Here is a 26423-nt window from a genome sequence, read left to right as displayed (position 1 = left end):
AGACATACCTGAGCACTGGGACAGTTCTTACGCATGCTGGGCTGTGAGTCACCACGGTGGGATCACCCCAGCACGGAGAGTGGCTCCAGGAAGCCAGCACTTACGTGGTGTAAACACTATCTTGGCGTCGCAGTGAGAGCAGCGGCCAGGGAGGGGGATAAGCCTCAGGGGTACAAGGGAAAAAGAAACCAGATCCAAGTTTTTTTCCTTAAAAAATAGTGCTCTTTATTATAAATTATGGAAATGTTTCCTTTCTGAATATAAATATAAATATGTGCAAAGTTTCATTTGAGTTTTGTTTTGGTTGAATTTTCAAGCATGGTTTTGCTCAGCCCTTGAGGCTGGAGGTGAAGATGGAATCTTTATAAAAGACAGTAATTTATGTTGGCCTGTAAACATCCCTTCGGTTAGAAAAAAAAATAACATAAAAAGCGCCAGAAAAACCCAACCGCTTCTCCAGGCAGACACAGAAAAGCACTCGTCAGATGATGTGCTCCGAGGGATCCTCCTGCCACGATCCTGTGGGAATTGGTGTCCCTGAGGATCAGTGGCCAGCGTCTGCAGAGAGCGGCTGAGTGGAGGTGGGGTGTGACACTCAGGAGTAACGGTCCAGCAGCAGCACCAGGTCCCTCTGCTCCTCGCAGAGGCAGTTGCGTGGGATGCTCGGCGGTGTCAGGACATGTTTCCCCTTTGGCTTTGCGGCACATCACTGGGACCATTATCGTGCAGCATCACCAAACAATGTGCAGTAACCCAGACCATGGGACAGGGAGAATATTAAGGCTTAGTCCCCCAAAAAATGGCAATGAGGGAAAAAAGGCAGTGACCTCCAAGTCTGGGGCCTGGTGTGAAAGGAGCTTCCACCCACAAGGAGGCAGCAAGAGGTAAAGTACAGTACGGGCAAAAACCACTTTCCCCTTAAAACTGAGGAAAAGCGATCAGGCACTAGCTGGACTCCAGTGCTTTCTGTTCTCTGGTGGCAGAAAGGGGCTCTCTCCAGGACACCCCCCAAGTGTGGTCCTGCCACAGCAGCGGGAATGTGGCTCTTGGGGTGCACATCCTGGTGTCATCCTGGCTGCTCAAGCCTATGGGGGTTTTGCTGATCCCCACACTGGGCGCACTGTAACATCCACAGTCCGACCAGAGCAGTCTCCTTCCCTGCAGAGAGGGGGTGTTGTGCTTCCTTGGGGGGTTCCCCCAGCACAAAAGGTGCCAGGCTCTGCTGGCAGCTCGCCCCAGTCCCCCTCCTCTCCTTCGCAGAGGGAGAGGTTTGGCATGTCCTGCGAGTCCCCACGCTGGTGCAGCGTTGCGCCTGTCCCCTGCTCTTGTGCTTGTAGCATGTAACATCACTCCATTGGCCCCTTAGAGGGGGGCATCGTACTGGTCCAGGAACTCCTTGATGGGAGCTGGCAGCTGAGTCATCTTCTCATAGGAGTCCAGGTGCCCGTTGACAGTCTTGCGGCAGAGGTGTTGCAGGGTGGAGACACTGGAGGAGAGCGGGCGGCTCAGCACCAGGGGGATCTTCTCGCCGCCCGAGTAAATGTAGTAGGTGCGCTTAGAGTGTATGGTCCCCCCTGACTGCTCGGGGACGGCACAGGGAGCAGGCGGCATGTAGTGATGTACCAGCTTGAGCACGCAGTCAAAGCGAGGCACGGGCTGGCTGCTGCGGGGGTCGCTCTGCAAGGAGAAGCTGCCACCCTCGCATTGGATGCGCAGGTTCTTGGTGCCCAGCTCCGTCTTTACGCTGAGGGTGAAGAAGTGCCGCTGGTCCGAGCTGTCCCTGATGAGAAAGGTGCCAGCCGGCTCGGTGCTGAGCAGCAAGTTGGCCTCGCCACCTGTCACCGTGCTCCAGTAGAAGCCACTCTCCTGCAGCTTGCGCACAGTGTTCACCACCAGCTGGTACTCGCTCTTGGAGCTGAACGTCTTGAGGCGCAGGCTGGTGTCGAGGGGGCGGCTCATCCCGGCAGCGGGGAACTTGCTGTGGGTGACCATGGCGCAGGGAGCCAGCTTTGCGCGCTCGGGATGCTGCTGCCGGGAGCAGCGGCTGCTACACCATCACCTGTGGTAAAATCAGCGGTAAGCCACGGTACCCGCAGTTCCTGGCTCTCCCTTCCCGGGAGTACTAGCATCCCCGGTCCTGGGCCATCACCATCCTCGCACGCCAACATCCCACTTCCAGACTACCATGCTCCCCTCCGGGGCACTGGCATCCACCGACTCTCGCTGAAGGGCAGCGGCTCCACCAGTCCCCATCTATCTCACTCCCGTGGGGGCACCAGCATCCCTGGTCTCCGGTTATTGCCATGCCCCGGCATCCCTAGCAACCACCTTCACCGTGGGGCACCAGCATCCCCGGCTACCCCCTTCCCGGGGCACCGGCATCCCCAGTGCTCAGGCTTTGTCTCTACAAGGGGGCACCGGCATCCCTTCCTCCTCCTCCTGGGACACTGGCATCCCCAGTGCGGGGCTATCCGCATCCTGCGAGGCACCAGTATTCCCGGATCCTGGGATATGTCCCTCCCGGGGAAGCACCGGCATCCTTGCCTCCCTCTGCCGGGACACCGGCAGCCTCGGAGGCCGGGCTATCCTCCTCTCGGGGGTCACCGGCACCCTCTCCTCCCTGTCCAGGGTCACCGGCGTCCCCGGAGCCCGGACTATCAGCCTCCTAGCGGGGACCGGCATCCCCGGAGCTCAGGTTCTCCTCCTCCCCAGACACCAGCACCCCCGGAGCCTGGGTTATCCCTCTTCTTTAGGCACCGGCATTCCCTCCTTCCCCTCCCGGGACACCGGTATCCCCGGGGCCCAGGTTATCCCTCTCCTATAGGCACCAGCAACACTTCCTCCCCCTTCTGGGACACAGGCAGCCCCGGAGCCCGTGTTATCCCCCTCCTTTAAGCACCGCATCTCCGGTGCTCGCGCTATCCCCCCTCCCGAGACACCAGCATCCCCGTTCCCGTGCAGTACCTGCGGCGAGGCCAGTGCGTGGCGGCGGCGGAAGAGAGAGCTGCCGGGGCCGCCCGGGGAGCCTTCTTATAGCGGGCTCAGAACCCGCCCTCGGGTTCCTGGAACTGCGCGGCTTCTTGTAAGGCTGCCGGCGCCCGCCCGCCGCCCCGCCCGGCCCGGCCCGCCGCCAGCCGCCGCCGGCCCATTCCGGGCAGCGCGGGCGCCCCGCCCGCTGCCGCCGCGATCCTTCCTTCTAAGAAGAAGAGTCCCGGCCGCGGCCCCCCCCCTCCCCCGCCCCACCGGCAGAAACAAGGAGTGGGGGCAGCCCCGGACCCCGTTTGCCCGCCCCGGGGATGCCCGTGCCCCCCGGGAGGGGGAGGAGAGGGTGCCGGTGCGCCCTAGGAAGGGGAAATAGCATCGACACCAGGATGCCAGGGTCCCGGGAGAGGGAGAAAGTGATGCCGGTGCCTCGGGGGAGGGAGAGGAGAGGATGCTGGAGCCCCCCGGAAGGGAGAAGAAGGAATGCCAGTGCCCCCCGGGTTGGGGGAATAGCCCTGGCTCCAGGGATGCCTGTCCACCCCAGGAGATACCGGGAGGGCACCTGGGACACCCCTGCCCATCTCTGCTGGGGAGGATTGGGCCCAGAGGAGGGCCTGCTCGTTTTGCCATGGAGCACCACAGCAGAGCCAATGTTCCTGTGTCACCAGAATTTGTTCCAAGTACAGGGGGCCAGGCTGCCTCTGTGCTTCCTGGGAGACCTGTGAGGAAGAACACCCCATGGATGGACACATCTGGGGGTCAACAAGGCAGGAAACCTTCCCTGGGGCTCCCAGGAGTCAGCCAGGCCAACAGCCCCACTCCTGGCCATGCCCTTCGAGGGCTCCGATGGTGCTTGTGGCTGGGTCAGTGCCCAGGAGCCCAGGCTGCTCCTGGTTGGCAGGGGCCTCACCCGCCTGTGGGGCTGCCATGGGCTGGTGGGAGCCACTGCGAGGCCAAGAAGATGAGGCCTTCCATCCCAGGCTGGGCACTCCTCCATCCCTGGCTGGGTCCTCTCCATTCTTAGCTAGATCTTTAGCTGGGTGTCCCTCATCCCAATGGGATTCCCTTCCCTCACTCACCCCTTTGCCTCGGCTCAGGCTGCAGCCAGGCAGAGCAGCCTGTGCCCGGCCTGCGCCCCCCCCCTCCCCCGTTTTCTCCACGTTTTCGTTTGGCGGTGGCCGACACAGGCTTCGAACACCACAGGGCCGCGCCTGGAACGGCTCGTTTCGCCCGGCAGGCGCAGCGGTTGCCAGGCAGGGACAAACAGGAGCGGTTCTGGGAAGCGCGGCTGCGGGAACCTGCTGCCCCGCCACGCAAACGGGCGCTGGAGCCCTGCCGGCGGCGGGCGCGGCTCTGCCCGGCACCGGGACCCGCCCGATGTGCGAACCTCAGCGGGGAGACGGAGGAACGGAGGGGGCAGGGCGGGCAGCGGGGGCGGCGATGGCAGCTCCCCTCGCGGGCAGGGGCCGTGCCCTCCCCGCGTGTGCGTGGGGCAGGGGAGCCGGGGGCGGGCAGCGCCTCCCGGGATCCCACTGGCGATGCGATAACCGCGGAGCCCGCGAGGGGGCGTGGCCAGACAGGGGGCGTTACCAACTGGGCGTGGCCTCACCTATGGGGCCGCGATGGATGCGGACGGGGCGTGGTCATACGGAGGGGCGTGGCCAATGGAGGGTGGCCTCGACAACGGGGTGCTGAAATCGATGTCGATCCCGCGCCGGGCGGGCGTGGCCAAACCGGAGAGGGCGTGGTCTAGGCAGGGGGCTGCGATGCTTTTGGATCCCGCGCCGGGGGCGTGGCCAAAAAGACGTTGCAAAAGGGGCAGGCCTCGCAGGCTGGGTGCTGCAATGGGTGTGGACTCCGCCCGAGGGCGTGGCCAGACAAGAGGCGTATTCTTGGCGGGGGCGTGGTCTCGCCCCTGGGGCTGCTATGGATGCGGATCTCGCGCTGGGGGCGTGGTCAGACGGAGGCGATGGGGAGTGGCGTCACCCAATGGTGCTGAATGAATGCGGACGCCACGCTAGGGGCGTGACCAAGACGTAGGGGGCGTGGTCAAGATGGTGGCGGAGCCGGCCCCCGCAGGCGCCGCGCTAGCCCCGCGCTGGGGGCGGGGCCGGAAGCGGAAGCGCTTGGCGCGCGCTGTCGCCATGGCGGCGGGCGGAAGCGGAAGGTGCGCGGTGTTGATGGCGGCGGGGGGTGCGACGCTGTGGCGGCGGCTGTCGGCTTGGCTGCCGCGGGGCCGCCTGGGGCTCGTAGCGTTGCTCGGCCGCCTCTCCGATCGCCTCTCCCGCGGCCGCGACCGCCGCGCCCGCAGGTAACGACCCACCGATCTCCTCTCGTCCCTCCGTCTCGCTGGTACCGGTATTGCATTATCGGGCGGGGAGAGCGGCTTCCCCGCTCCCCCTCGCAGCTTCTCCTTTCTGCGCCCGTCTTGGGGGTTTCTATGCCCTCTGGAGCCGCTCACAGCGTGCCGGAGGTGCGGAAGGAACCGGAGCCCTTGGTTCCGCGGGAGCTATGGCGCCGTGGTGGACCAGCAGCCTGCTCTGGTGAGGGCTGGGTCCGCTCCGGCTCCCCCGCGCTTGTTCTGGGTGCCCTGGCTGCTCTGGCTGTCTTTTCACCATTAGGACAGGATCTAGGCTCTATTTTTTCCTCGTTTTGGAGTCGCTGTTGTTGGCAGGTGCCAAGTGATGCTCCTTTTTTGCTAGGGCTTGCTGCTGCGGCTGCTGCGAGGGCTGCTCAGGCTGTGGTGTGGAATGTTCATGGTTGTCTGTGGAAGGTGGGATCCTCCCCACCCCGGCAGAAGGAAGGTGAGGACGGGTCTGGATCCTGGCTGTGCTGGGACTGCCCGTGGCTCTGGAGAGGTGAGGGAGCCAGTGAATTCCCACAGAGTGTGTTTCACTGTCATGTTGAGTGGGTCTGAGCAGGCTGCAGTGGGGAGGAGTGGGCTTTCACTCCTCTTCCTGCTGTCCCCTCTGAGTGGGATTCAGGAGCTGGCTCCTGAAAATTGCCTGGACTCTCCTTTTCCCTTTTTTTCTACCACAAGGAGCAAAGGGCATGGGAAGGGTGCAGCTGTGGGAGGCAGATCTGCCCTGATCTGCCCACCAGACTGCCTACCTGCCATGCCAAAGGGAATACACAGCCGCAGCCTCACACTGTGCTTCCTCCAGTAAGTTTTTCCTCAAGCACACTTCCCTCAACAGTTTCACAGCCTAGAAAGCCAACCATGACCAGCAGGGCAAGGGAGGGGATTTTCCACCTCTACTCTGCTCTGGTGAGACCCCGCCGGAGCCCTGCATTCAGTTCTGGAGTCCTGGATCTGTTGGAGCAGGTCCAGAGGAGGCCACAAAGATGATTCAAGGGCTGGAGAACCTCCTGTAGGAGGACAGGCTGAGAGTTGAAGTTGTTCGGCCTGGAGGAGGGAAGCCTCAGGGGAGACATTAGAGCAGCTTCCAGGACTGAAAGGGGTTCCAGGAAACCTGAGGAGAGGCTCTTGATCAGGGAGTGCAGGGGTAGGATGAGGGGGAATGGTTTTGAGCTGAAAGAGAGGAGATTTAGATTAGATGTTAGGAAGAAATGTTTGGCTGTGAGTGTGGGGAGGCCCAAGCTCTGGTGGTGGCTGCCCTGTCCCTGGAGGTGTTCAAGGCTAGGTTGGATGGGGCTTTGAGAAACCTGGGCTAGTTGTCCCTGGCCATGGCAGGAGCTTGGAAATGGATGGGCTTTAAGGTTCCTTTAAACCTAAACCATTCTATTTTCACCATTGTGCTACTGTCTTGGTTTTGCTCCTGTGTTTGTGGGACGGTGCATGGTCTGTGCTGGAAAAGCACCGGTAGTAAACAATGGTGATTGTCTTTCTGTGGGACCATGTCCTGGGCTCAAAAGTGAGTAAACAAAACACTTTGAAGGAGCCTAAAAAGGGCTTTCCCCTAGCTTTGGGCACTGCTTTGTGCTGTGCTTGGTAGGAGGGAGCTGGTATGGCTCTGTGTGTTGTTTTTGTTTGTATATTGCCTGGCATAACCTTCTGTATGAATTAAACATGGTTTTGTAGAAGTGGCATCTCCGGTGCTATGCTGAGTCCTCACTCCTCCAGGCAGCAGCTGTGCTGCAGACCTCCGTGTTGATGCCTCAGAGCCTAGTTACAGCCCCTTCTTCTGCTTGGTTTTTCTGGTAAAGCCAAGGAAATGCTTTCCCAGCTTCTCTTTTGATTTAATCCTGCTTTTGAGCTTAGGTAAATTACTAGGCATAGCCTAGTAAAGGGACAGTTGAATTGAAAGCTGAGCAGCATGTAGGTCCCCTGTGTGGTGACATCTACGTGGGGAAAGGATGGTGCCTTATCCTGCAGTTTCACTTCACCTCTCGTTCTGCAGAGGAGGTTTTACAGAGAATAGGAGCGTTTCAGCTCCGTCATGAGTTTGTGTACCAAACCCACAGCTTTTAAAAATAGAATGCACATTAAAAAAATCTTTTGTTTATATTTAGAGTCAACTTTTCGTGCAGAAAGAATTAGAGGTGGCTCCTTTTAGTTCTGTTTTCTCTTTCCGGTTAACATGATGATGTGGAGTGTGTGGGCAGGGCTCCCCCCCCCCCCCCCCGGCCCCGTTTTCTGTTTCTCTGAAAGCTGCTTTGTGGAAGGATGGAGTTTTGATGATTTCTTCACAATGCTGCATGGTCTGTGCCTGTCATGTGTATGGCCGGAAGGAGTACGTTGGATCTGGGGAGTCACTCCAGCCGTTTTCAGTAACCAGGGAGATGAAGTGCCACTTCAGTGGGCGTTTACTGTGCCATTGTTACCATTGATTGGAGTAAAACACTGATTTCTTTGATAATTATAAAAGCCTGAGGTTCTCAATGCTAAATAAGTTCTAAAATATCAGTGTTGGATTAAGAGCGCAAGCAGTGTAGCTGTGCTCTGACTTGTGTGAGCAATGAGAAATGAGTGTGGAATTAGTGAATATCAGTTTATTCCTTTTCCTGACATCTCCCTTGAGTAGCATCCAGGAGCAGACTCCTGAAAATTGTCTGGGCTTTCCTTTTCCTTATTCTCCTTCCCCAAGAAATGATGGGTACAGGGAGGGCTCAGCACAGAATTAACTTGGAGATTCAACCCAAATCATGCTGAGGGCTCAGATCGATTTTACTCCCTCAGCAGCAGTAGGAGAGGACTGCCTGATGTGTGCTCCACCAGCCTAGGAGCCCAGTGTTCGGCCATGGCATATGATGTAGTTAGTTTAACTCATGGTTTTCATGTTCTTTACTGGAAAATAGCTTCTTGGAATCATGTTTCTGAGAAGTGGCTCCTTGGTCACAGAACTGGCTTCTGGAAGTGTAACAGGCCAGGACTGGCCTATGGACTAATAAGGAAAATATTTATCTCCTCTTGATGATTAATTATTATTATAAAATTTGCCCATGTTACCTCTGTGGGACTAATTTCAGGGGATACTCATAGTCTGGAAGGGCTGGGCTACAGCCCCAGCTGTGTCATTGTGCTGCAAGCCATGTGCTTTGTACTTTTGTACTCTTCTCTTTGCTGGGTAAAAAAACTGTCTGGATGGCCTGGCCCAAAGAGTTGTGGTGAACAGAGTTTAAATCCAATTGGAAGCCGGTCACAAGTGGTGTCCCCTTGGGTTCTATGTGGGACCAGTGCTGTTCAGTATCAATGGTCTGGATAAGGGGATTGAGTGCTCCCTCAGTCGTTTTGCAGATGAGACTAAGCTGGGCAGGAATGTTGGTCGTCTGGAGGGTGGGAAGGCTCTGCAGAGGGACCTGGACAGACTGGATCCATGGGATGAGGCCAGTTGTATGGTGTTCAAGAAGGCTCAGTGTCGGGTCCTGTACCTGGGCTACAACAACCCCTTGCAATGCTCCAGGCTTGGGGACGAGTGGCTGGAAAGCTGCCTGGTGGAAAAGGAGCTGGGGGTGCTGGTCAGCACCAGCTGAATGTGAGCCAGCAGTGGCCCAGGTGGCCAGGGAGGCCAACAGCAACGGCTTGGATCAGCAGGGAAAGGATTGTCCCCCTGCACTTGGTGCTGGCAAGGCCTCATCTCAAATCCTGGGTTCAGTTTTGGGCCCCTCAATGCAAGAAAGACATCCAGAGAAGGAGAACAGAGCTGGGGAAAGGTCTGGAACGCAGGGCTTCTGGCTGAGGGAACCGGCGCTGTTTAGTCTGGAGAAAAGGAGGCTGAGGGGAGACCTCATTGCTCTCTACATCTCCCTGAAAGGAGGTTTTGGTGAGGTGGATGCTGGTCTCCTCCCAGCGAACAAGTGGTAGAATGAGAGGAAATGGCCTCAAGTTGCACCAGAGGAAGTTTGACTGCATATTAGGAAAAATTTATTTACTGAAGGAGTGGTGAAGCACTGGTAGAGGCTGCCTAGGGAAGTGGTGGAGTCCCCACCCGTGGAGGTGTTCAGAAAGTGTGTAGCCATGTCACTTTGGGACATTGTTTAGTAGGCATGGAGGTGTTGGGGTGACAGTTGGACTGGATGATCTCAGAGGTCTTTTTGAACCTTAATGATTCTGTGATTTTTAAAGGAGTGATTTTGGGTGCAGCTGGTGATCTGTGTAACCTCTGGCTGTCGAGTCTGAGCCCGGGCCACATGATCTGATGAAAAATGCCATCCTAGGAATTCTTACAAAAATTGGCTCAGGTTTCTCTTGCGATGAATAGTTGGTGACAAACTGGTGGATTTTCCAGGAAGCGCGACTGCAAATTGCCTGTCTTCTGTGGTAGGGGTGTTGGGAAACTGTGTGAAGATCCAGAGCATTATCAGGAAGCAAAGGAGTGAAGTCATCTTCCTGGAATCCGTGGTCATTTGGGCTTTGGATTGTGGTAAAACCTAAAAGTTCCTTGTAGCAAGTTCTGGTAAAGGTCACAACCAAGTTTCTTCTTGGTGTGCGTTGGTGGCAGAAGCAGCAGAATGGGGCATGAGGTGGCAGCTGCTTCTTGGCCCTGGGGACTAGTGTTCTCCTGGGATGAGACCAACCACCTTGGTTCTGTCCTGACAGCAAGCTTGATTCCTGCAAGCAGGATTCACAGACCAGAGTGTTTCCTGTGAGCTTTGGGGTGTCGTTCAGCCCCCAGGTTGTGGATTCCTGGATCTCACGGGAGCTGCTGCTGCTGCTTGTGCTGCAATGTGGTTTTCTCATGTGGACAAACTCGCCCTGGTGGGCTGTTGTATGGCCTGATGAAGCCTCACACATGAGGCCTTCAGGGAAGAAAAGATGCCATTTGCTTCTTATGCCCCCCGCAAGTGAGTGACTGTTAGAAATGAGTTCATTTCTTCCCTAAGTGACTTCAAAGGGATTAAATCACTTTTGAGGTTTCTTTTTCAAGAAGGAGCTTCCTGGTGTTTCCCTCGCAGTGACTTTGTAGGAGATGGCTTGACCTTTTAGTCCTTGTGCAGGATGCAGTTGGCAGTGTTGCGGAGGGCTATACCTGATGGTTCGCAGTTGCTGTTCTTGGCTTGACCTGTTAAAGCCCATTGTTGATTATCATTCTGGTGCTCTGATGTCACGACTTGCTAGGGCCAGTGCTCAGGCACTCTGCGTGCTGTCGATCATTTTTGGATATATCTGAGGGGTTGACGCATTTCTCTGTTTTGTTGAGGAACTTTTAGAGCATTGTGATTTTTTTTAAGATGTCTTTACCTGAAATAGAAACAACTGATCTTTGGCCCAGCTGAGAACTGAAAGTGCCTGTTGGCTGTGGCAAAGGTGACGTGTGTGATAAGGGCAATTCAGAAGTGACTGCTGACAGGGCTAACTGTTCCGCAGTGGCATCGCCAAACAGCTCATGTGGGTGTCTGTGAGAGTTCACTGCCTCAGTTTCTTCAGCTTCCAGGCTGTTTCCTTTCCAGTGTTCCTGTTCTGATTGGAGAAAAGTTTCTCCTCATCTCCCCTGCCAATTAGGGGAAGGAGATAACGATGTTCAGAGCTGTTCTTCCACCATTTCCTTGTGTTTTACCATTTCTAGATATGGCTTTCGTGATTCAGATGGGATTGTGGAAAGGGAAAGGCATTCTTGCCATTGTGGAATCCCTACAATGTATTGGCCCTAGTTGCAGCTCTTTCCTTACCTGCTCTTGTCTCTTTGTGGGAAGCAAAGGCTCCATCACCCAGCATTTCTCTATCTTTCTTTTCACAGGTCATCATGGCTTCTTCTGGCGCCATTGCTCACATCTACTGTTCCTGCGATCACAGCCCCTCCTTGTTCCCTCTGTCCAGAAGGAACACACAGGTTCCAGTGGATCAGGAATCTGGTTCCAGAGTTTGGAATCTCCAGCTCACATGTCAAGGTGCTCTCATCCCCGGCTGAATTCTATGAACTCTTGAAGGTGCGTTGCAGGTTTCAAGCTACAGGAATGTTTTTTTGGGGGCTGGGAGCTGCAGTGGACATGAAGAATCCTAGAAAAGTTGTTAGGAAGGAGCACCTGCAGGTTACCAGTCCAACATCCTCCTTGAAACAGGGTTGTTGTCAACACTAGATCAAGTCAGACAGGCTTTGTCCAGCTGAGTCTTGAAAACACTGAGGGTGGAGGTTCTGCCTCTGGGTGAGCAGTTCCAGCACTGTGCCATCTTCAGACTTTACAGTGTTTTTCTGGTATCAGCCTTGAGCTTTCCAAAGCTGTTTGTGGCTGTTGCTCAGCTGTAACTGCCAAGAAGAGTTTGGCTCTGTCATCTTATAACTGTTCTCCCAGTTGCTGCAGGCTGCTGGTGGATTGGCCCCTCAGCTGCCTTCTCTCTGCCATACAGAACAGGCACAGCTCCTCAGTCCTTCTCAAAGAATCTTGTAACACCACATCTCCTGGGAAGGCAGGAGTGCTGAGGGGAGGATTTATTTTCTTGGCTCGGTTGCTTGAGTGTTCGCAATGCGTATTTAAAGCAAGTTCAGTACTTCTGAGACGGGATCTTGATCACCATGGGAAACCGCTGGAGAAGGCGGCTTGAGTGGGCCATGAAAGCAGCAGCTACCCCCGCCCCGTCATTGGTGCTCAGAACAGGAAGGAGGAACTCTGTAAAGGAAGGCTTCTAGCATCCCTCGTTCATGGGATGGGATACAGAGGATGAAAACAGTTGCAGAATGCAAGCTGGGATTGCCAGTACGGATACAGTCCCGGCATTGCACCACATGGTAGGTGCTCCTGTGTGTAACAGTTTTAGCGGCAGGGAACATGTTCCTCAGTCTTCCAGAAAGCATTGATTTCTTCCATGCTTTTTGGGTGCAGCAGTGGTACTGATGTTCGCTGTGCAGACTTCTGTGTTTTACATCTGTTATCAGTGTCTTATCCTTGTGTCTTTCCTTCTACAAGGATCTTGACTAATGGGATTCTCTTCTGTGGTCTGGATCATTAGTTCTCGCTCATCACAAAGAGATGAAACTGAACTTGTTTTCTGCTCCTCCCAGGTGCAGATAAAAACAGCCAAGCAGCGAGTGGTAATGGCTTCGCTGTACCTGGGAACGGGACTCCTTGAACAGGAGCTGGTGAGTGGAGAAAGGATTTGGGAAGGGGAGAAAGGGGATGCAGAAAGAAAATGCCTGGCTTTGTGAAAGCATCCTGTTCCTTCAGGCACAAGAGGTGTATGCGAACTGCAGTCTGGGAGCTTGTCGTGTCTTAAACCTTCCACATAGGGATTCACTTTGTGTGTGTTTTATCCCCTCTTTGAGAGTTTTCCTCTGGTTCCTGACTGCATTTCTGTACGTGGTGGGAAAGTAGGGGGGAGTTTGTGAGGGAGCTGTGTGCAGTTTGGTTTAGGCCTAATACAGAGCCATGGAACTACAGAACTTTTTCATGGGATCATGAGCCTGGATCTTTCAAACTGTTGGAGGTTCCTGGTGTAGTGATCCAAGGGGGTTTGCAAACGTTGAGATCATGGGTAGTTTCTTTTTTCCTGGCACTTTTCTTGACCATGACTGAAATTGTAAGGCTGGAGTGCTGGTTTGTGCTCCAAGTACAGTGTGCAGATGCAGCGTTAGCGCTCTCTGCATTTAGGTGGGAGAGCAGTTTTCCTTCATGTTCACTTTTTGTTTCCCAGCCTTCCCTCTGGAAATGAAAGCCGCACCTCAGACCTTGGGAAGACGCCTAACCTTGGCCAGTCTCTTCTGTTAGAATGCGCGTTCCACAGCAGGTTAAAGGCGGACAGAATCCTGCAAAGGGTTTTGTGCCTGGCTTTGTCTGGGCTTGAATTTGCAAGTGAGGAACAGCCCGTAGTTAGGGAATGAAACTGCCTCAGCAGCATTTGTGAACTCCCACCAAGATTCCTCTTTGCTAATGCAAATCTGTGATTTGTGAATGATGTTGGGACTTTTTCTGCTAAAATTAATTGCTGTTCAGAGGCTTGAAGAATGTGCACATGTAAAATTGATGCCCTTTCATGTATTGCTTTAGGCTGATAGAGTAGGATGGCAGCTTGACAGATGTGGAGTCTAAACTAGCAGTGTTTTGCATGAGCAGGAAAGACTCGTACCAGGGTGTGGAAGCTTTCCTGGCCACTGGCCTCTTAGTTGCTGAACACTTTCCTTGTAAAGCTTTCCTTACTGTCTGTAATGAGTAGAGAAATTTCTCGTTGCAGGTCGATTGCTTAGAAGAAACGCTGGAGAAATCACTGCAAACAGAAGGATCGCCGAACATCCGAGTTTCTATTCTTCTTGACTACACCAGGGGATCTCGGGGTAGGTATTGTGGAGCTTTGCTTTCTTCAAAGGCTTCTTTTACAACTAGGCTGGATAAAAAGTTGTTGCAGAGAGGGCCTGTCTTGACCAATTGGATCTACTTGCTTAAATCATGTACTTTTCAAAACTGGCGTTTTGTAATACCAATAACAGCTTATTCCCAGAAAATCTTCAGCCTGAGCAGTTTATTCTGAAAACATGTTAGGAACAAGAAGGGCCAAACTTTGCTCTGTGCAACTTGGCTTTCTAGTTTGCTTAGTTCACGTGTCAGTGCATTTTCCCTTATTCATCATGGTCTTTTCTATTTTAATTTTTAATGGAAAATGTACTACTACTTCCAACAATTCCCGCTTAACCACAAACTGTTCTGAAGTGTCTTTGTAGCATGTGTTACTGGTACTAGGTGTGTCTTGATTAAGAAGCTCGAGTGGTGCCAGACCTGCTCGGTGACCATTTCCAAGGCCCATTCATCAAAGAACTTGCAGTTCTGGATACCAGTTTCAATATTGACACAGTGCAAATGAAAGTGATTTAAAAAAGGGAAAAGGTGCCAGCAGACGAGATGTGTGCTCCTTCTGAAACCAGCCTCCAGCTGAGGAGCTGTGGTGCCATGCAGTGATGTATCCCCTGTCCAATGGGATCTTGTCTGTGAAACTCCCCTTGTCTCCCAGGTAGGAAGAATTCTCGAACAATGCTAATTCCACTGCTGCGGCGATTCCCTGAGCAAGTCCGTGTGTCCCTCTTCCACACTCCAAACCTGCGTGGACTTCTCCGGCTCCTGATTCCAGAGCGTTTTAATGAGACCATTGGTCTGCAGCACATCAAGGTCTATCTCTTTGATGATAATGTGATCCTGAGCGGGTGAGTCCTGCCTCTTCAGGCCCTTCCATGGTTCATTTAGCCGAGGTTTTGGGACAGGGCATGCATGCTGCCACTGTTGTCTGAACTTCATGATTTGCATCTGGTCTTTCCTTATCAATGCTCTTCTGAGATGGAAGAGCAACCACAGCTGTTCCACAAGGGATTCTCGTGTGAAAGTGGGAGTCAAAAGGAGAAAAAGAAGGCTTTCTCATGATTCAGAAGGAAATGATCACTTTGTCCCCGAGTCCAGTTATATGCAGAGCGAGATCTGTGACTTGGGCTGGGCTCTTCAGGACCACACACCTGTGCTCTGTTCCTGAACTCAACTCTTTTTCTCTCCCAGCGCAAACCTGAGTGATTTGTACTTCACCAATCGTCAGGACCGCTATGTTCTCCTGCAGGACTCTCCTGAGATTGCAGACTTCTTCACGGAGCTGGTGGATGCGATTGGAGATGTGTCACTGCAATTACAGCGAGATGATACGGTCCAGATGATGGAGGGGATGGAACACCCATACCAAGGTGGGAGGGAGGTGTCTTCTTTGGTGGATGGTGTGATGCAGAGGGAGTGATACAGCCAGGGTTAAGGATGGCACGAACTCTATCTGTTTGAACTGCTGACTGTCTGACCATTGTTTGCAGACTGCAGGATGTCCCATTTCTGTCTCATCCATTATTAAAATCAAGATTGATGGAGTTTTGAGACGGGATCTGTCAGAGTGTTCCTAGCATGGTGGCTATTGCCAGCTGACCTGGCAGAGACTGAAGGCTGAAAGTTTCTCCATAACCACTTTGTTGCTTCTTCGTAATCCTCCTGTTTATGACCTTCAAGGACTTGTATTCCTTGAGAGGTTCTTTCTAGTTTTGATGTTCATGTTTATAATGCTGCATGTTCTGTTTGTACATATTCTGAAAGTTTCATGAATGTAGCGCTATTTTTGGTAATTAATACTTTGTAGTGGAGTGTACTCTGGGAATCAAATGAATATTGAATTAGGCAGACTGAGAACCAGTGCTGGAGTGGGCAGAGAAGGGCATCATTTTGGGTTATAGGGTTTGATTCCACAAAACACCTTTGTCAGGCATCACGAGAAGTTTTTTGTCCTGGCCTCATGCACTGCTGTGTGACATAAGCTTGGTCTGGGACAGCAGTTCATTTTGTACATTCCAGTTCATTCTTGGTTCCCATTTTAGCTTTGCCCTGGCCTTTTTGTTTCTCAGTGGATTTTTCCAGCTTATGCTAGTCAAAGCTCTTTGCCCCTCTTAAAGCTGAATGCTTTTCTTCTGTAACGTAGCTTTACTAATGGTAAAAATATCTGGGTTTGAGACTTAAAGGACACAGAACTTTCTTCCCTGTGTTAATTCCTTTTTGTTCTGCTATTGGTGTCCTGTCAGTGTTTTTTCCTGCAATAGAATCAAAGGATGTGTAGCTCTGTGCCTTTAGGTATCAAATGTGATCCCGTGTGATTTTCCTGCAGGAGACAAGGTGGTTTACTGTGAGACAGCAAATCGGAGGGTCATGGAGGTGATCAACTCTGCCAGGATACGACAGGAACTCCTTCACGCAAAGACTTTCCACAGCAGCCAGCAAAGCAGCTCCTCGTTACCCCAGCAAGGCTCTCATGCATCTGGGGGTCTGAAACCAGAACCAGACACCTGGATCTATCCCTTAATCCAAATGAAACCGTTCGGTATTCAGATAGATGAGCTGGTGACAGAGACGCTGCTGACAGAGGCTGAACGGGATGCCAGGATATACCTTACCACCGGCTATTTCAACCTGACACAAGCATACATGGACCTCATTCTAGGCACTAGGGCAGAGTACCGGATTCTTCTGGCCTCACCGGAGGTGAATGGTTTTTTTGGTGCCAAAGGGGTGGCAGGTGCCATCCCCGCTGCCTATGTTTACATTGAACGCCAGTTTTACAGCGAGGTCTGCTGCCTTCACCAACAGGAGCGGGTCCAGCTGCAGGAGTACTCCCGGGCTGGGTGGACATTCCATGCCAAAGGTAAGGTGGTCATTTCCCAGGAGGACTTGTTCAGAGTCTTGGACATATCTGGGTTGCGCAGCCATTGAGGGGATGGCTGTGTGAGTCTAGACTTCCCTCCAGAGTACTCATCTGAGGTTCAGACGTCTTGCTTGCATAAACCTGGAAGGTGTGGGTCCCTCAGGATTACCATGCAAAGCCATGTCTTTGATCCAAGTGCAGTCACGGAGATTTTAGCATCCTGTGGTGACAGTGAGGTGCTGTTTCGATGTGAAACTTGATGAGAAAGCAAAGGAAGCATCTGGATGTGTTTATGATGGCAGTAACAACTGTGATTCAGTTTCTTGTATCCCTCTTGCCAGTTCCAGCAACAAGAAGCGATGACTGTCAGGGACCCCAGGGCAGATCTGTGGCGGAAGCATGAAGGGAGCTCGATAGTGGTGACTCCTCCATGGTCCTGGACACCACATTCTCTTGGCAGCCGGTCTTTGTGGGAATGATCCAGGTGTTGAGGAATTTGTACCAGTTTCTCTTCACAGCATACAGGAAAGTGCAGCTCAGTGAACAAACACTCCCATGTGCCTTCTGAGCGCTGAGGCAGCTGGAGGGGAAGTTGCTGAGAAATGAACATTGCTTAACAAATGTAGTTAAGGATAAACAAGATTAATTAATCCTGCTATCATGGGCTTCTCTAGAAGACCATGAATTCTGTCTTGATTGATACACAGCTTTCCCAGGTGCGGTGCCACATTGATCAAAGCAGGAATCTTTTCCCCTGACTGGCTGTGGCTAGTTGTCTCTCTGAATTTTCCTTCCAGAAAGTGCAGTCTTTGACTCTTAACGTTCTCCTACCTTATACACAGTAGTGTTTGGTTGCTCGTGAGTAGACTTTAATAATGTAAATAGCTGAGAAGTCTAATTAATTGAGGATTTCTTTGGTGAAGTCTGATGCAGTGACACTTTATAATTATCTGGATTCCTACAGTCTTCCCACATGGAGGTCCACCTGTAGAACACCTCCCAAAATGCCTTGGTCTTCTGGTCAGGCACAGCCTTCGGCTGAGCTGAGGCATCTTTGCTGTGTTCTGCAGCATCTTCTTTTACTCTTACTCTTGTATTCTGCAGGCAAGGCTCTGTCACTTCTTATGGTGGGTCTGCTCCCCAGGACATCTCTGTTACTGTAAGCAGTACTCAGTCCAGCACTAGTTAACGTTCCCCATTCCCTCCCCAGCTGACCCTACAGTGTGCAGAGAGGCATTTCCATCACTGGCAGCACATGTTCCTGACCTGTTCCTGTTCCTGACTGAGACTGGCTGTCAGTGCCTGTGGGAATGCCTCTCTGCCCCTCAGTCCTACACAGCTGTTCAGAAGGCAGCTCAGAGGTAGCAGGGAGAGAAAGATGCTGAGTAGGCCTTCTCTTGACCAAAGCAAACACATGAGTGTTAACTAGGCTGCCTCTGTGTCGAAACTGCAATCCTTTCTAAGGAGCATGTTGCCTGTCCTGCACTGAGGTCGGTAACTCCAGGGTAGTAAACCCCTTATCTCCATTCAGGGCAGCCTGAAAGAGATGCCTGCCTGGCTGGGAAGTTTTGTGGGGTTTGACTTCCAGGAAGCACAGGCTCAAGTGATCTGTGGTTCGCAGGTTCCTCCTCTTGCTGGGCACTGCTGACTCTGTGAGGGATTTAGTGGTTTGGCATGGATTGAGCTTGGAAGGCCTGGGCTCCTTTTCCACGCTACCAAAGTGCTTGTAGCAGTCAGTCCTTTCTTGGGCCAACTGTGCCTTCTTGTGGAAGTGCTTTGGGCTCTGTCTGCTGTGTGATGCTCTCTCTAAGAGAGAGATACAGGACTCAGTGGTCAGTGGCTCCTGTGCTTGGCAGAGGGACAGCTGGAGGTGATTTCTTTCCATTTCCTCTTTGGGCTGCTGGAAGGATCAGCTTGTAGCTCCCTTCTCTGGCAGCTTTGCCCTTTGGCACACGTTTGATTCATCCTGTTTCCTTCTGCAGGAATCACACAGTCTGTGTGACAGAGGATGGAGCAGGAGAGGGAAATGGAGGAAACTCTGGAGATGGATGGAGGGCAGTTGTACAGAGTCTGAGTCCTGGAAGAGGCCGTGAGATCCCTGGCAAAAAAACCATGCCTGTTAATGCTTCCTCTCTGGGCGAAGAGGAAAGACATCCTTTATTCTCCTAGAGGAGCTAGCTGATTTACTCCAAATACTGTGGCTGCTGTTTTGTAAACCTTTTCAGCTCCCTTAAATCTTACTTCCTGCGGTGTGTATTCCCAACAGGGTTACACCTGTCCTTAGGTGCATTTGGTGCATGTGTGGTTGCAGCAGCCCAGTTTGGAGCGCTGGCAGCCATTGTGCATGCGTGGGTGGGAGATGCAAACCTTTGCTATGCGAGAGGCTTTTGTGGATGTAACATCGTGGAGCCTACCTGCAGCAGTGCACATCTGCCTGTCTTAGGCTGGATTTCTGGGTGCGGTGGTGTGGGTGACACAGGTATGCTCTGTAGGATTAGGGTCCCTTCCATGGAAGTGACGAGAGTGCCGGGCAGGTGGCTGTTTGCTCCGAGATAAACCTGCATTACTGCTCGTGAATGGGAGCTGGAAAACCACGCTTCCCCTTTCTGGAAAGGTGAGTCACTGTTTGAGCAGATTCTGCCAGGTAGCCATAAAGCCAGAGGCATCGTAAAAGATTTAGAGCTGCTGCGTGACTGCTTGGAACAAGCAAGGCAGTGTGTTCTTGGTAGGTGCTGCAGTGCAGAGCTCTGTCCGCCTACTGGGAGCCTTGAGACATGGCTGGGGCATCACACTTGTGGCAGAGCTTGCAGGGTCTCTGCACCGCTTGGGTGCTTCTTGAGACTGGCCAAGCTCACCGCGTGCTGCTGGGTTATGGCAGTGCCAGCTCAGCCAGGAGGTCTGACTGAAAGAGGCAGTGAAGCTGCAGAGCCTGTGTGATGTGGGGGCGGGGAGGAGGTTACAGGAACCAGCGGTGAATCGGCAGCTTCTTACTCAAGGCATTCTTGGAACTGCTCTGGGGCTGAGTTAGGAAACCTGATTCTATTTTAAGGATGAGGTGGTTTTTATGCTATGATTTCTTTATTGTAGTCCATTTGACTTGCAGCAGGGAGGAGCCATCTCTCAGGAACCTGCCCAAGACTGTGCTAAGTGCTTGTTTCTTGCTAAGTGGAGGACAAACACTTCTCAGGTCTGTTTATACCCAGCAAATGGCCGGGTAGAATCCTCTTGGCAGTAGTCCTGGCTCTCCTGTGGCATTCCTAGCTGTTCTTCCCTGCTGTGCTGCAGGGCTGTGCCAGAGAATAGCATGGTGGTGTTTCCACCTTGGACTTTCAAACCCAGCCCTGGGTTGTATCACACTTGCTCCCGTTGTTGCTCTGGCAAAGCTGTGTGTGAGCTACAGTGGGGAGGGGACTTAGAGTCTGGTGCCCTGGCAAGAGTTTGATTTCACCTTTGGGTGGCTCCTCAGGAAATGAGTGGGTGTAATAATTCACGCTCTTATGAGTCTGTATTTCATGTGAATCCACCTGTCAGAGCAGGGAGATGCCTCTTCGTGTCACTGTCCTGGGGAACCTCGGGGAAGGGGTTACTCACCATGCAACCACACTGCTTCCCGTTCTGGAACTGACTGTGTCGGGCCTGGCCTCTCTGCCCGGTACTCTGTTCCTTGGTGTAGGTTCTCCTTTACTGAAAACCTGCTAGTCGTATTTCAGTATTTCTGAGATGCTGTGGCACAAAACATCTCTAACTTAGCAGTAGCGACTTCTGGATTTGTTTGGTGTCCTTCCATGCAGTGTATTTACATTCTTAAGAACACATCCCTAGAGTGACACTGAGTGTGCTGCAGCCCCCTTAGAGCCCAGTTTGGACACTGGAAGCTGCACGAGGGTACCCCAAGATTCACACACAGCTTTACAGAAGGTGCTAGACCCACTGCAAGGAAGCTTGCTTTGTGTCGAGGTCTCTTATGCTTACTGTAATTGAACGTGTTTAATTCATTCAAAGTGAAGTGATCCTGTGATTGGCACCCCAAGTCATTTCCCTTGTCTGCCATGCTTCCTTTCTTCTCCTGTTTTTCCTGCAGGCCTCTGGCTGTACCTGGCAGGAAGCGATCTTCCCTGCCTGACCTTGATTGGTTCTCCTAATTTTGGATATCGATCTGTCCATCGTGACTTGGAAGCTCAGGTTGCGATAGTGACCGAAAATAAAGCTTTGCAGCAGCAGCTCCATCAGGTAAGTGGCTGATTCCAGGGAGATAACGGGGATATTGTGCATCTTGGTCATGCAGGGAATGCTGCTGATGCAGTTGTAATAAAACCCTACAGCTACAATAATTCAAAACCTTCTTGAGCATAGGGAGTCTCGGGGAACTGTCAGTTAAGTGACTATTGATGAGATGCCTGCTGCAAATGCTTGTTTCTGGGAAATGGAGGCCATAACGGGAAAGAACATGTGTCCCTAGTGAACTCGAGTATCAGGAGTGCTCAGGCACTGGATGCTGAGAGACGCAGCCTTCAGAGAGGATCTGCTGACTCTCTTCTGCTCGCCGATCACGCAGCATGTTCTCAGGCCTGTCCCCAGCATTTGGGCCTTGCTGAGGTAGCCCCGTGCTCTGGGATAATGAGGTCAGGCCCTTTGATTTGCTGATCTTGGACTTGTGGAGGATTTTGCTTCTCAGGCTTTTGGGAAATCCTTTGTAGGTGTATAAATGCCAGTTAGTCAGCTTTTGGGTGGCTGCCCACAGGCTGAGGAGGTAAACAAGGCAGGGGATCTTAAGTTTCTACCAGAGAAGGATTTCTGGGTTGGCTGGGTTACCCAGGAAGTTATTTGACAAAGTATAATCTATAATAATTATATGGCATTATACCATATTGACACAAACATTTTTCAGTGGTTTTTAATGTTCAGCGTTGCAGGTTTGTCTTTTTTAATTAGGCAGCTTGGACTGCTCAGCATTTTTGCTGCATCTCTAAATCCTGTCTTTCTCTCCAGCTGTCTCAACTCTGTACCTTCTGCTGGAGTTGACATTGTCCCCGATAACTTCTCATGGAGTGCTCAAGTACGAAACAAATTGGTTTGTTGCCTCTGTATGTGGCTTGGGGATCTCAAAATGTTTCCTGTTAAGCCAAATCCTGGCATAAGGCAGCACAATTGTCTTCAAGATCAGTGGGAATTGCCCTGTTGCATCAGGGCTGTTCCGCAGGATGAGTCAGACCATATCTAATCAAAAACAATTCTATTACTGGAAGAGTTGCTTGAATATTTCAATTCATGTCTTGCCTCTCTTTGTTTCTAATGGAAGGGAGGAATCAATGAAAATATGACAAAGGAATTTTCTCAAACAGTGATGTAATATAAAGAGCTTTAAACCATTCCCATTTCCTGGAAGCTGATTTTAGGTTTGGCTGTTTGTTTACTGTTCTGTGATCTTTCTTTAGATTACTTTAATACATTACTGGTTGGCTGCCATGGAATCACTTTGCCAATGTCACATTCAGTTCTATTTTAAAAATGTACAATGAGTTTTGGGAAGAAATTTGAGTAGTTTGGGTATCTTTGGCTGCTCTACTGAATGGACTGAGCTTTGATTCAGAGACCCAGTCCTGCTTCCAGTGATCAGACAACCACGCTGCATCATTTGACCATGGTGCAGAATGTTCATAGCAGGGCTGACTGTAGCTCTAGGGGCATTTTGGGTTTCTAAAATTAGACTGATTTGGCACAAAAATGTCTTCATTCTGCTGTTGTTTCATCTGTTTGGTGTTATTTTCCAATGCCTGGTTCCCGTTTCCCTGTTCCACCCTGAATTTAAACAGTGCTGAGTGTTTTCTGCTGTTTGTGACAGCTTAGCTAATGAAAAGTAGATTATGAGCAGACTGACAGTAGATGGTCTGCTCCTTGTTTGCCTGCAAATGTAGAAACCCAACCGACTTGGATAAGAAAACCGCTTCTGCCTTTGATCAAACAACTGCTTTCACATGCAATACGAGTGTGTGTTATCATTGCAATGGTTCATTTCCTCCTTCGGCAGCATTGTGTACACATTGAAGAAGCCTAAGTGTTTCTGGTAATTTTGCTGAAATCATGACTGCATGTTCATTTGAAAACACAGTTCTTGAACTGTGTCTAGAAAGAGCTGTGTAAGCTACTCTCTTGAGATTATGGTCAGGTTTCCTTTTCTGGCAATTACAGTGAGGAATTTAGAATTTTTCTGAAACTGAGGCATCTCTCTTGCAACTGTGGGGCACAAAAAGGCAAAACTTTGCTCTTTGTAGAGCTTAAATTGCTAAATCTTGAGGTTTTGTTACTTAGTGTACCGATTGTCAGGGAAAGGTCCTGTGGCAGATGGTGTGAAGGACAGAACCTGTGTGAGCTCCTTGGTGGTTTAGTTGTGCTGTGAGGAATCAGACTCTTCTGTTCAGGCTGGTGGGAGAAATGATGCGCCCTTTTGGCAGAATCCATGCCTAGTTTTGTCTGAGAATTCACTTTTCTTAAAGGCCATTGTGTAATGTAACACTTAGGATTTACTGATGTGATGTTTCTTTCCCTGTATAGGAGCAGGAGCAGCTCTATCTCTGCTCAGGTGTCGTCTCATCATCAACATTTGAGCAGCCGAATCGTTATGTGAAACTGTGGGTCAAGATGGTAACACCTCTGATCAAAAACTTCTTTTGAAAGAAGAAAAATTGCTGCTTTAGGTCAGTTTTCTGCCATTCTTATGGGGAATTTATATTGCAGCGACTGCAATGAAGAGCAGTACTCTTTTATCATGTGGAAGAAAGAGATAGTGGAAGCATAGATGCTGGGGTGGGGGTGAAACCAGGCATCTCTGTTTTCTTCTTGAGGTAGTTGCCACTGACTGGAATCATTGCTCAAGGGTTATATTGGGTTTCATCTACTAGAATTTCTGGGAGGGGCAACGAAAGAGAACACCACACACAAGGGTATTTCCCACACACAGAAATAAAACTTCCATTTTTGAAATGTCCCTCTCAGAGTTTTGTGAAGGGGGACTGTGTTTATTTTATTTTGGTCAACTGATAGAAAACACTGTTGGAGTGTTGCAAATGTTTTGCTTTCTCTTCATCTGATCAGTGCTTTGCTTTAACCTTATATATGTTGGTTAATTAGCAGCAGTTCTCTCTTCTCTGCTGTGCGCAGTGTCCTGGATTTGCCTGGTTATTCAACTGCCTGATAACTGGAGCCCTTCTGAGCTTCATAGAGTTGCTCTTGGGCTTTGCCTGTGCTGTGCACAGTCCCTGCTGTTCACACCTAAGTGTGTCCTTGGCGACAAGTGTTCGCACATCCATTTTATTGACAGAACTATCCCTGTCTCCTTCGTGTTCATATGTGTTGGGAGTGTCTTCCTTGAACTGTGGAGAGGGTGTGAGAGCACTTCTGGTGCCAGTGTGATTTTTGGATGTCATTTGCTGAGGGGGAAGCCCAAACCCTAACACATGCCTTGCAAAGAAGTTGGTTGGGAAGGCAGGTAGAAATGTGCTGGAGCGCAGGCTTGGGCTGCCCCACTGAATTTCGCTGGTGGAGCCTGTGCAGTGTGTTCTGAGCTTTTATTGCCAACAAAAGGAGTTCTGGCAGCTGAAAAGGCTGAAGGTAAATGTTAGGTGTAATGGTAACTTATTCTAAATAGTTCTAGTTTATGAGGAAATAAGCAGCTCTACTTGTCTCCCTTTGTGGCCTTTCTTACCACTGGCTGGGACGGCAGTTTTATGCAGCTTTGTTTTAGAACTAATTGTCCGGGTATTTCATGGGGTGGGATTTTGGTGAATTATTTTATGCTAAAGCAACAGGCATTGGCTTCCATAGGGTTGCCAGAGCACATCTCATCACTGTAATAGGTGTTAACTGCTGATACAAATGAAACAATAGATTCTGTAACCTAGAAATGGGAAGAAACATATTTCAGAGCGATCTGTTTGCAGCTGGACTTCTCTGGGTTGTACAGGTTGATGTTGGGGAGTCATAGAATGGTTTGGGTTGGAAGTGACCTCAAAGCCCATCCGGTTCCATCCCCGGCCATGGGCAGGAAAACCTCCCCCTGGATCAGGTTGCTCAAAGCCTCATCCAGCCTGGCCTTGAACACCTCCAGGGGTGGGGCAGCCACCACTTCTCTGGGCAACCTGGGCCAGGGCCTCCCCACCCGCACAGGAAAGCATGTCTTCCTAAGATCTTATCACAGTTAGCACTCAGCAATCAAACAGCTGTGGGAAGCCAGAGAGCTGTGAGAAGGAAAGGAATCCGAGTGGTTTCATGCAGTTGTTCCATTTGGCTTCCTTTGATGGTCTGGCGCTCAACCAGCGCTTTATCAGAAACCACCAATGGAAAACCAGTATCCGTCATGAGAAACACCATGTATTTTAAGCATGGTCTCCACATGACAGCAATTCCAGCAATGATTTTAGTGCTACTTTGCGAGAATAATTCTGGTACAATCAAACTTATTCTGAGCTATGCGGATTTGATTTTTTTTTTTGCAAGTAAAACCATTTGCTGTTTTCCGCAGTCAAAATTTAGTTCTGTAAGAGCAGAGCAACAGTGGCAAAGGTCCACTTAGCAGCTTTCTCTTTTGTCTTTAGGTTAAAGATCCAGACACGGGGGGGACCTCGCATCCATGTCTTAGACAGGACATTTGTAGATGTTCTTGTGTCCATGAGGTCCACAGGGATGGCTCTGATGAAAATGAGTGGCATCGTGGATGACAACTCCTTCAGTCAAGCATCTGCAATAACACCAGAAGGGATGTCCCATCGAGTGCCTGCAATATATGAAGCTGTCAGGGTACCATCTACCCAACGGCTTTTTCACTTGGAGGGTGGTGTTTTCCTAACTACTCATGGACAGGAAGAATTGTTCTGGCAGCACAGTCGAGGACGAAGTATGAGGGTTGCGTCGCCAGGACCTTGTAGTCATCAAGGCTCACAGCTTATCATTCTCGCTGTGACTCGTGAATGCGGTTTGCCTTACTGTGTGTGGGATCTCTAAATAGATTGTGTCCCCACGTATCCCTTCAACACGGGTTTGCCTGGAAGTTGCGTACCCGAAGGTAGAACTTGGCTGTGGTGGGAACCACAATGGCTGTCCTTTGTGATCTGTTCTCTAATTGGACCCCTTTGGAGCTGCTAGCTCATTCCTCCTCAGTTATTATTTTAGGTTCTGTGTTTCCTGGTTTGTCTCACACATCAAATAAGAGTGGAATCTGTTTATTCTCTAGGACCACGGAGCTTCAGACAGCCCGGTCTTTCGGTTCCTGATATGCAGCCTGACTTTCTAAAAAGCAGTTCCTGCTTGTGAGCTGGGCAGGTGCTGCCCCCAGCTGCCATCTCCGGCATCAGCGCAGAATTAAGGCTCCACAGCTTGGAGCTTTTGCAGAAGCAATACCAATTCCGATCAGCCAGTGAGTGCCAATACCCGCTATGTTTGCAGTTCTTGAGGCTGAGCTGGGCTTTCTCTGTCTGAAACATCTCACAAAAGATGCAGTCTGCTACCTTCCATGGATAATCCACGCACATAGGTGCCTTCCCTGGGTGGAGCTGTTAAATCCTCGTGGTTTTTCTTGGTCCCTTGCACTGAAAGACACGTTGTCCAGTGACAGTTTGATTTTCCTGGCCATGGACTGCATGATAGCAGTGAGGAAGGGCTGAGGATTGAAGTATCCACCCAGCCACACCATCGCAGGCAGCACTAAGTCCATTGTCCAGATATCCAGTTCCTGGAGAATAAAACCAGCAGAATACATGAGAGTGAGGCGTGGTCTCAGAGCAGCAGAGTACTGTTTTGAGATACGATATGACAAACTGCTCATGCTTCCCTGTGCCCAACACGAGCTTCAAATCCTATTCCGGATGGGGAGACCAGGCTGGAGGTGGTCTGTGATGAATAAATAGCAGAT

At 51.2% G+C, this 26423-nt stretch overlaps 2 protein-coding genes across 3 annotated transcripts; one reads left to right on the top strand and one right to left on the bottom strand.

Moving 5' to 3' along the window:
• Positions 1–207: 207 nt before the first annotated feature.
• Positions 208–3071, bottom strand: SOCS3 (suppressor of cytokine signaling 3). Its single transcript, XM_054083271.1, has 2 exons — positions 2965–3071; positions 208–2059 (listed from the first exon to the last, which is right to left on the bottom strand). Exon 2 carries the CDS (start codon positions 1990–1992, stop codon positions 1363–1365), a length of 630 nt encoding a protein of 209 aa, XP_053939246.1. The 5' UTR covers positions 1993–2059; positions 2965–3071; the 3' UTR covers positions 208–1362.
• Positions 3072–5108: 2037 nt separating this feature from the next.
• On the top strand, positions 5109–25327 carry PGS1 (phosphatidylglycerophosphate synthase 1). Of its 2 annotated transcripts, XM_054083721.1 has the most exons (10): positions 5109–5293; positions 11121–11310; positions 12381–12458; positions 13547–13650; positions 14322–14507; positions 14851–15029; positions 15986–16519; positions 20601–20749; positions 23072–23214; positions 25111–25327. In XM_054083721.1, the coding sequence occupies exons 1-9, from the start codon at positions 5127–5129 to the stop codon at positions 23189–23191; spliced, it is 1707 nt and encodes a 568-aa protein (XP_053939696.1). In that variant the 5' UTR covers positions 5109–5126; the 3' UTR covers positions 23192–23214; positions 25111–25327. The 2 variants fall into 2 exon arrangements, 1 of the variants encoding a protein (XP_053939696.1); XR_008452946.1 differs by lacking the exons at positions 23072–23214; positions 25111–25327 and adding an exon at positions 18502–19706 and having other exon boundaries at positions 20601–20736.
• Positions 25328–26423: the final 1096 nt, after the last annotated feature.

Source organism: Cuculus canorus, chromosome 18 (genome assembly GCF_017976375.1).
Source record: "Cuculus canorus isolate bCucCan1 chromosome 18, bCucCan1.pri, whole genome shotgun sequence".
NCBI classification, from domain to species: Eukaryota; Metazoa; Chordata; class Aves; order Cuculiformes; family Cuculidae; genus Cuculus; species Cuculus canorus.
The sequence above is the reverse complement of the archived record's forward strand: the minus strand, read 5'-3'. Positions and strand labels throughout refer to the sequence as shown.

Bases quoted from the DNA above. Each gene is read 5' to 3' on its own strand.
- PGS1 (XM_054083721.1), top strand. From the start codon at position 5,127: ATGGCGGCGGGCGGAAGCGGAAGGTGCGCGGTGTTGATGGCGGCGGGG. The intron at 12,459-13,546 runs GTGAGTGGAGAA...TTCTCGTTGCAG, and splicing joins GACTCCTTGAACAGGAGCTG to GTCGATTGCTTAGAAGAAAC. The intron at 16,520-20,600 runs GTAAGGTGGTCA...TTTTTCCTGCAG, and splicing joins GTGGACATTCCATGCCAAAG to GCCTCTGGCTGTACCTGGCA.
- SOCS3 (XM_054083271.1), bottom strand. From the start codon at position 1,992: ATGGTCACCCACAGCAAGTTCCCCGCTGCCGGGATGAGCCGCCCCCTC.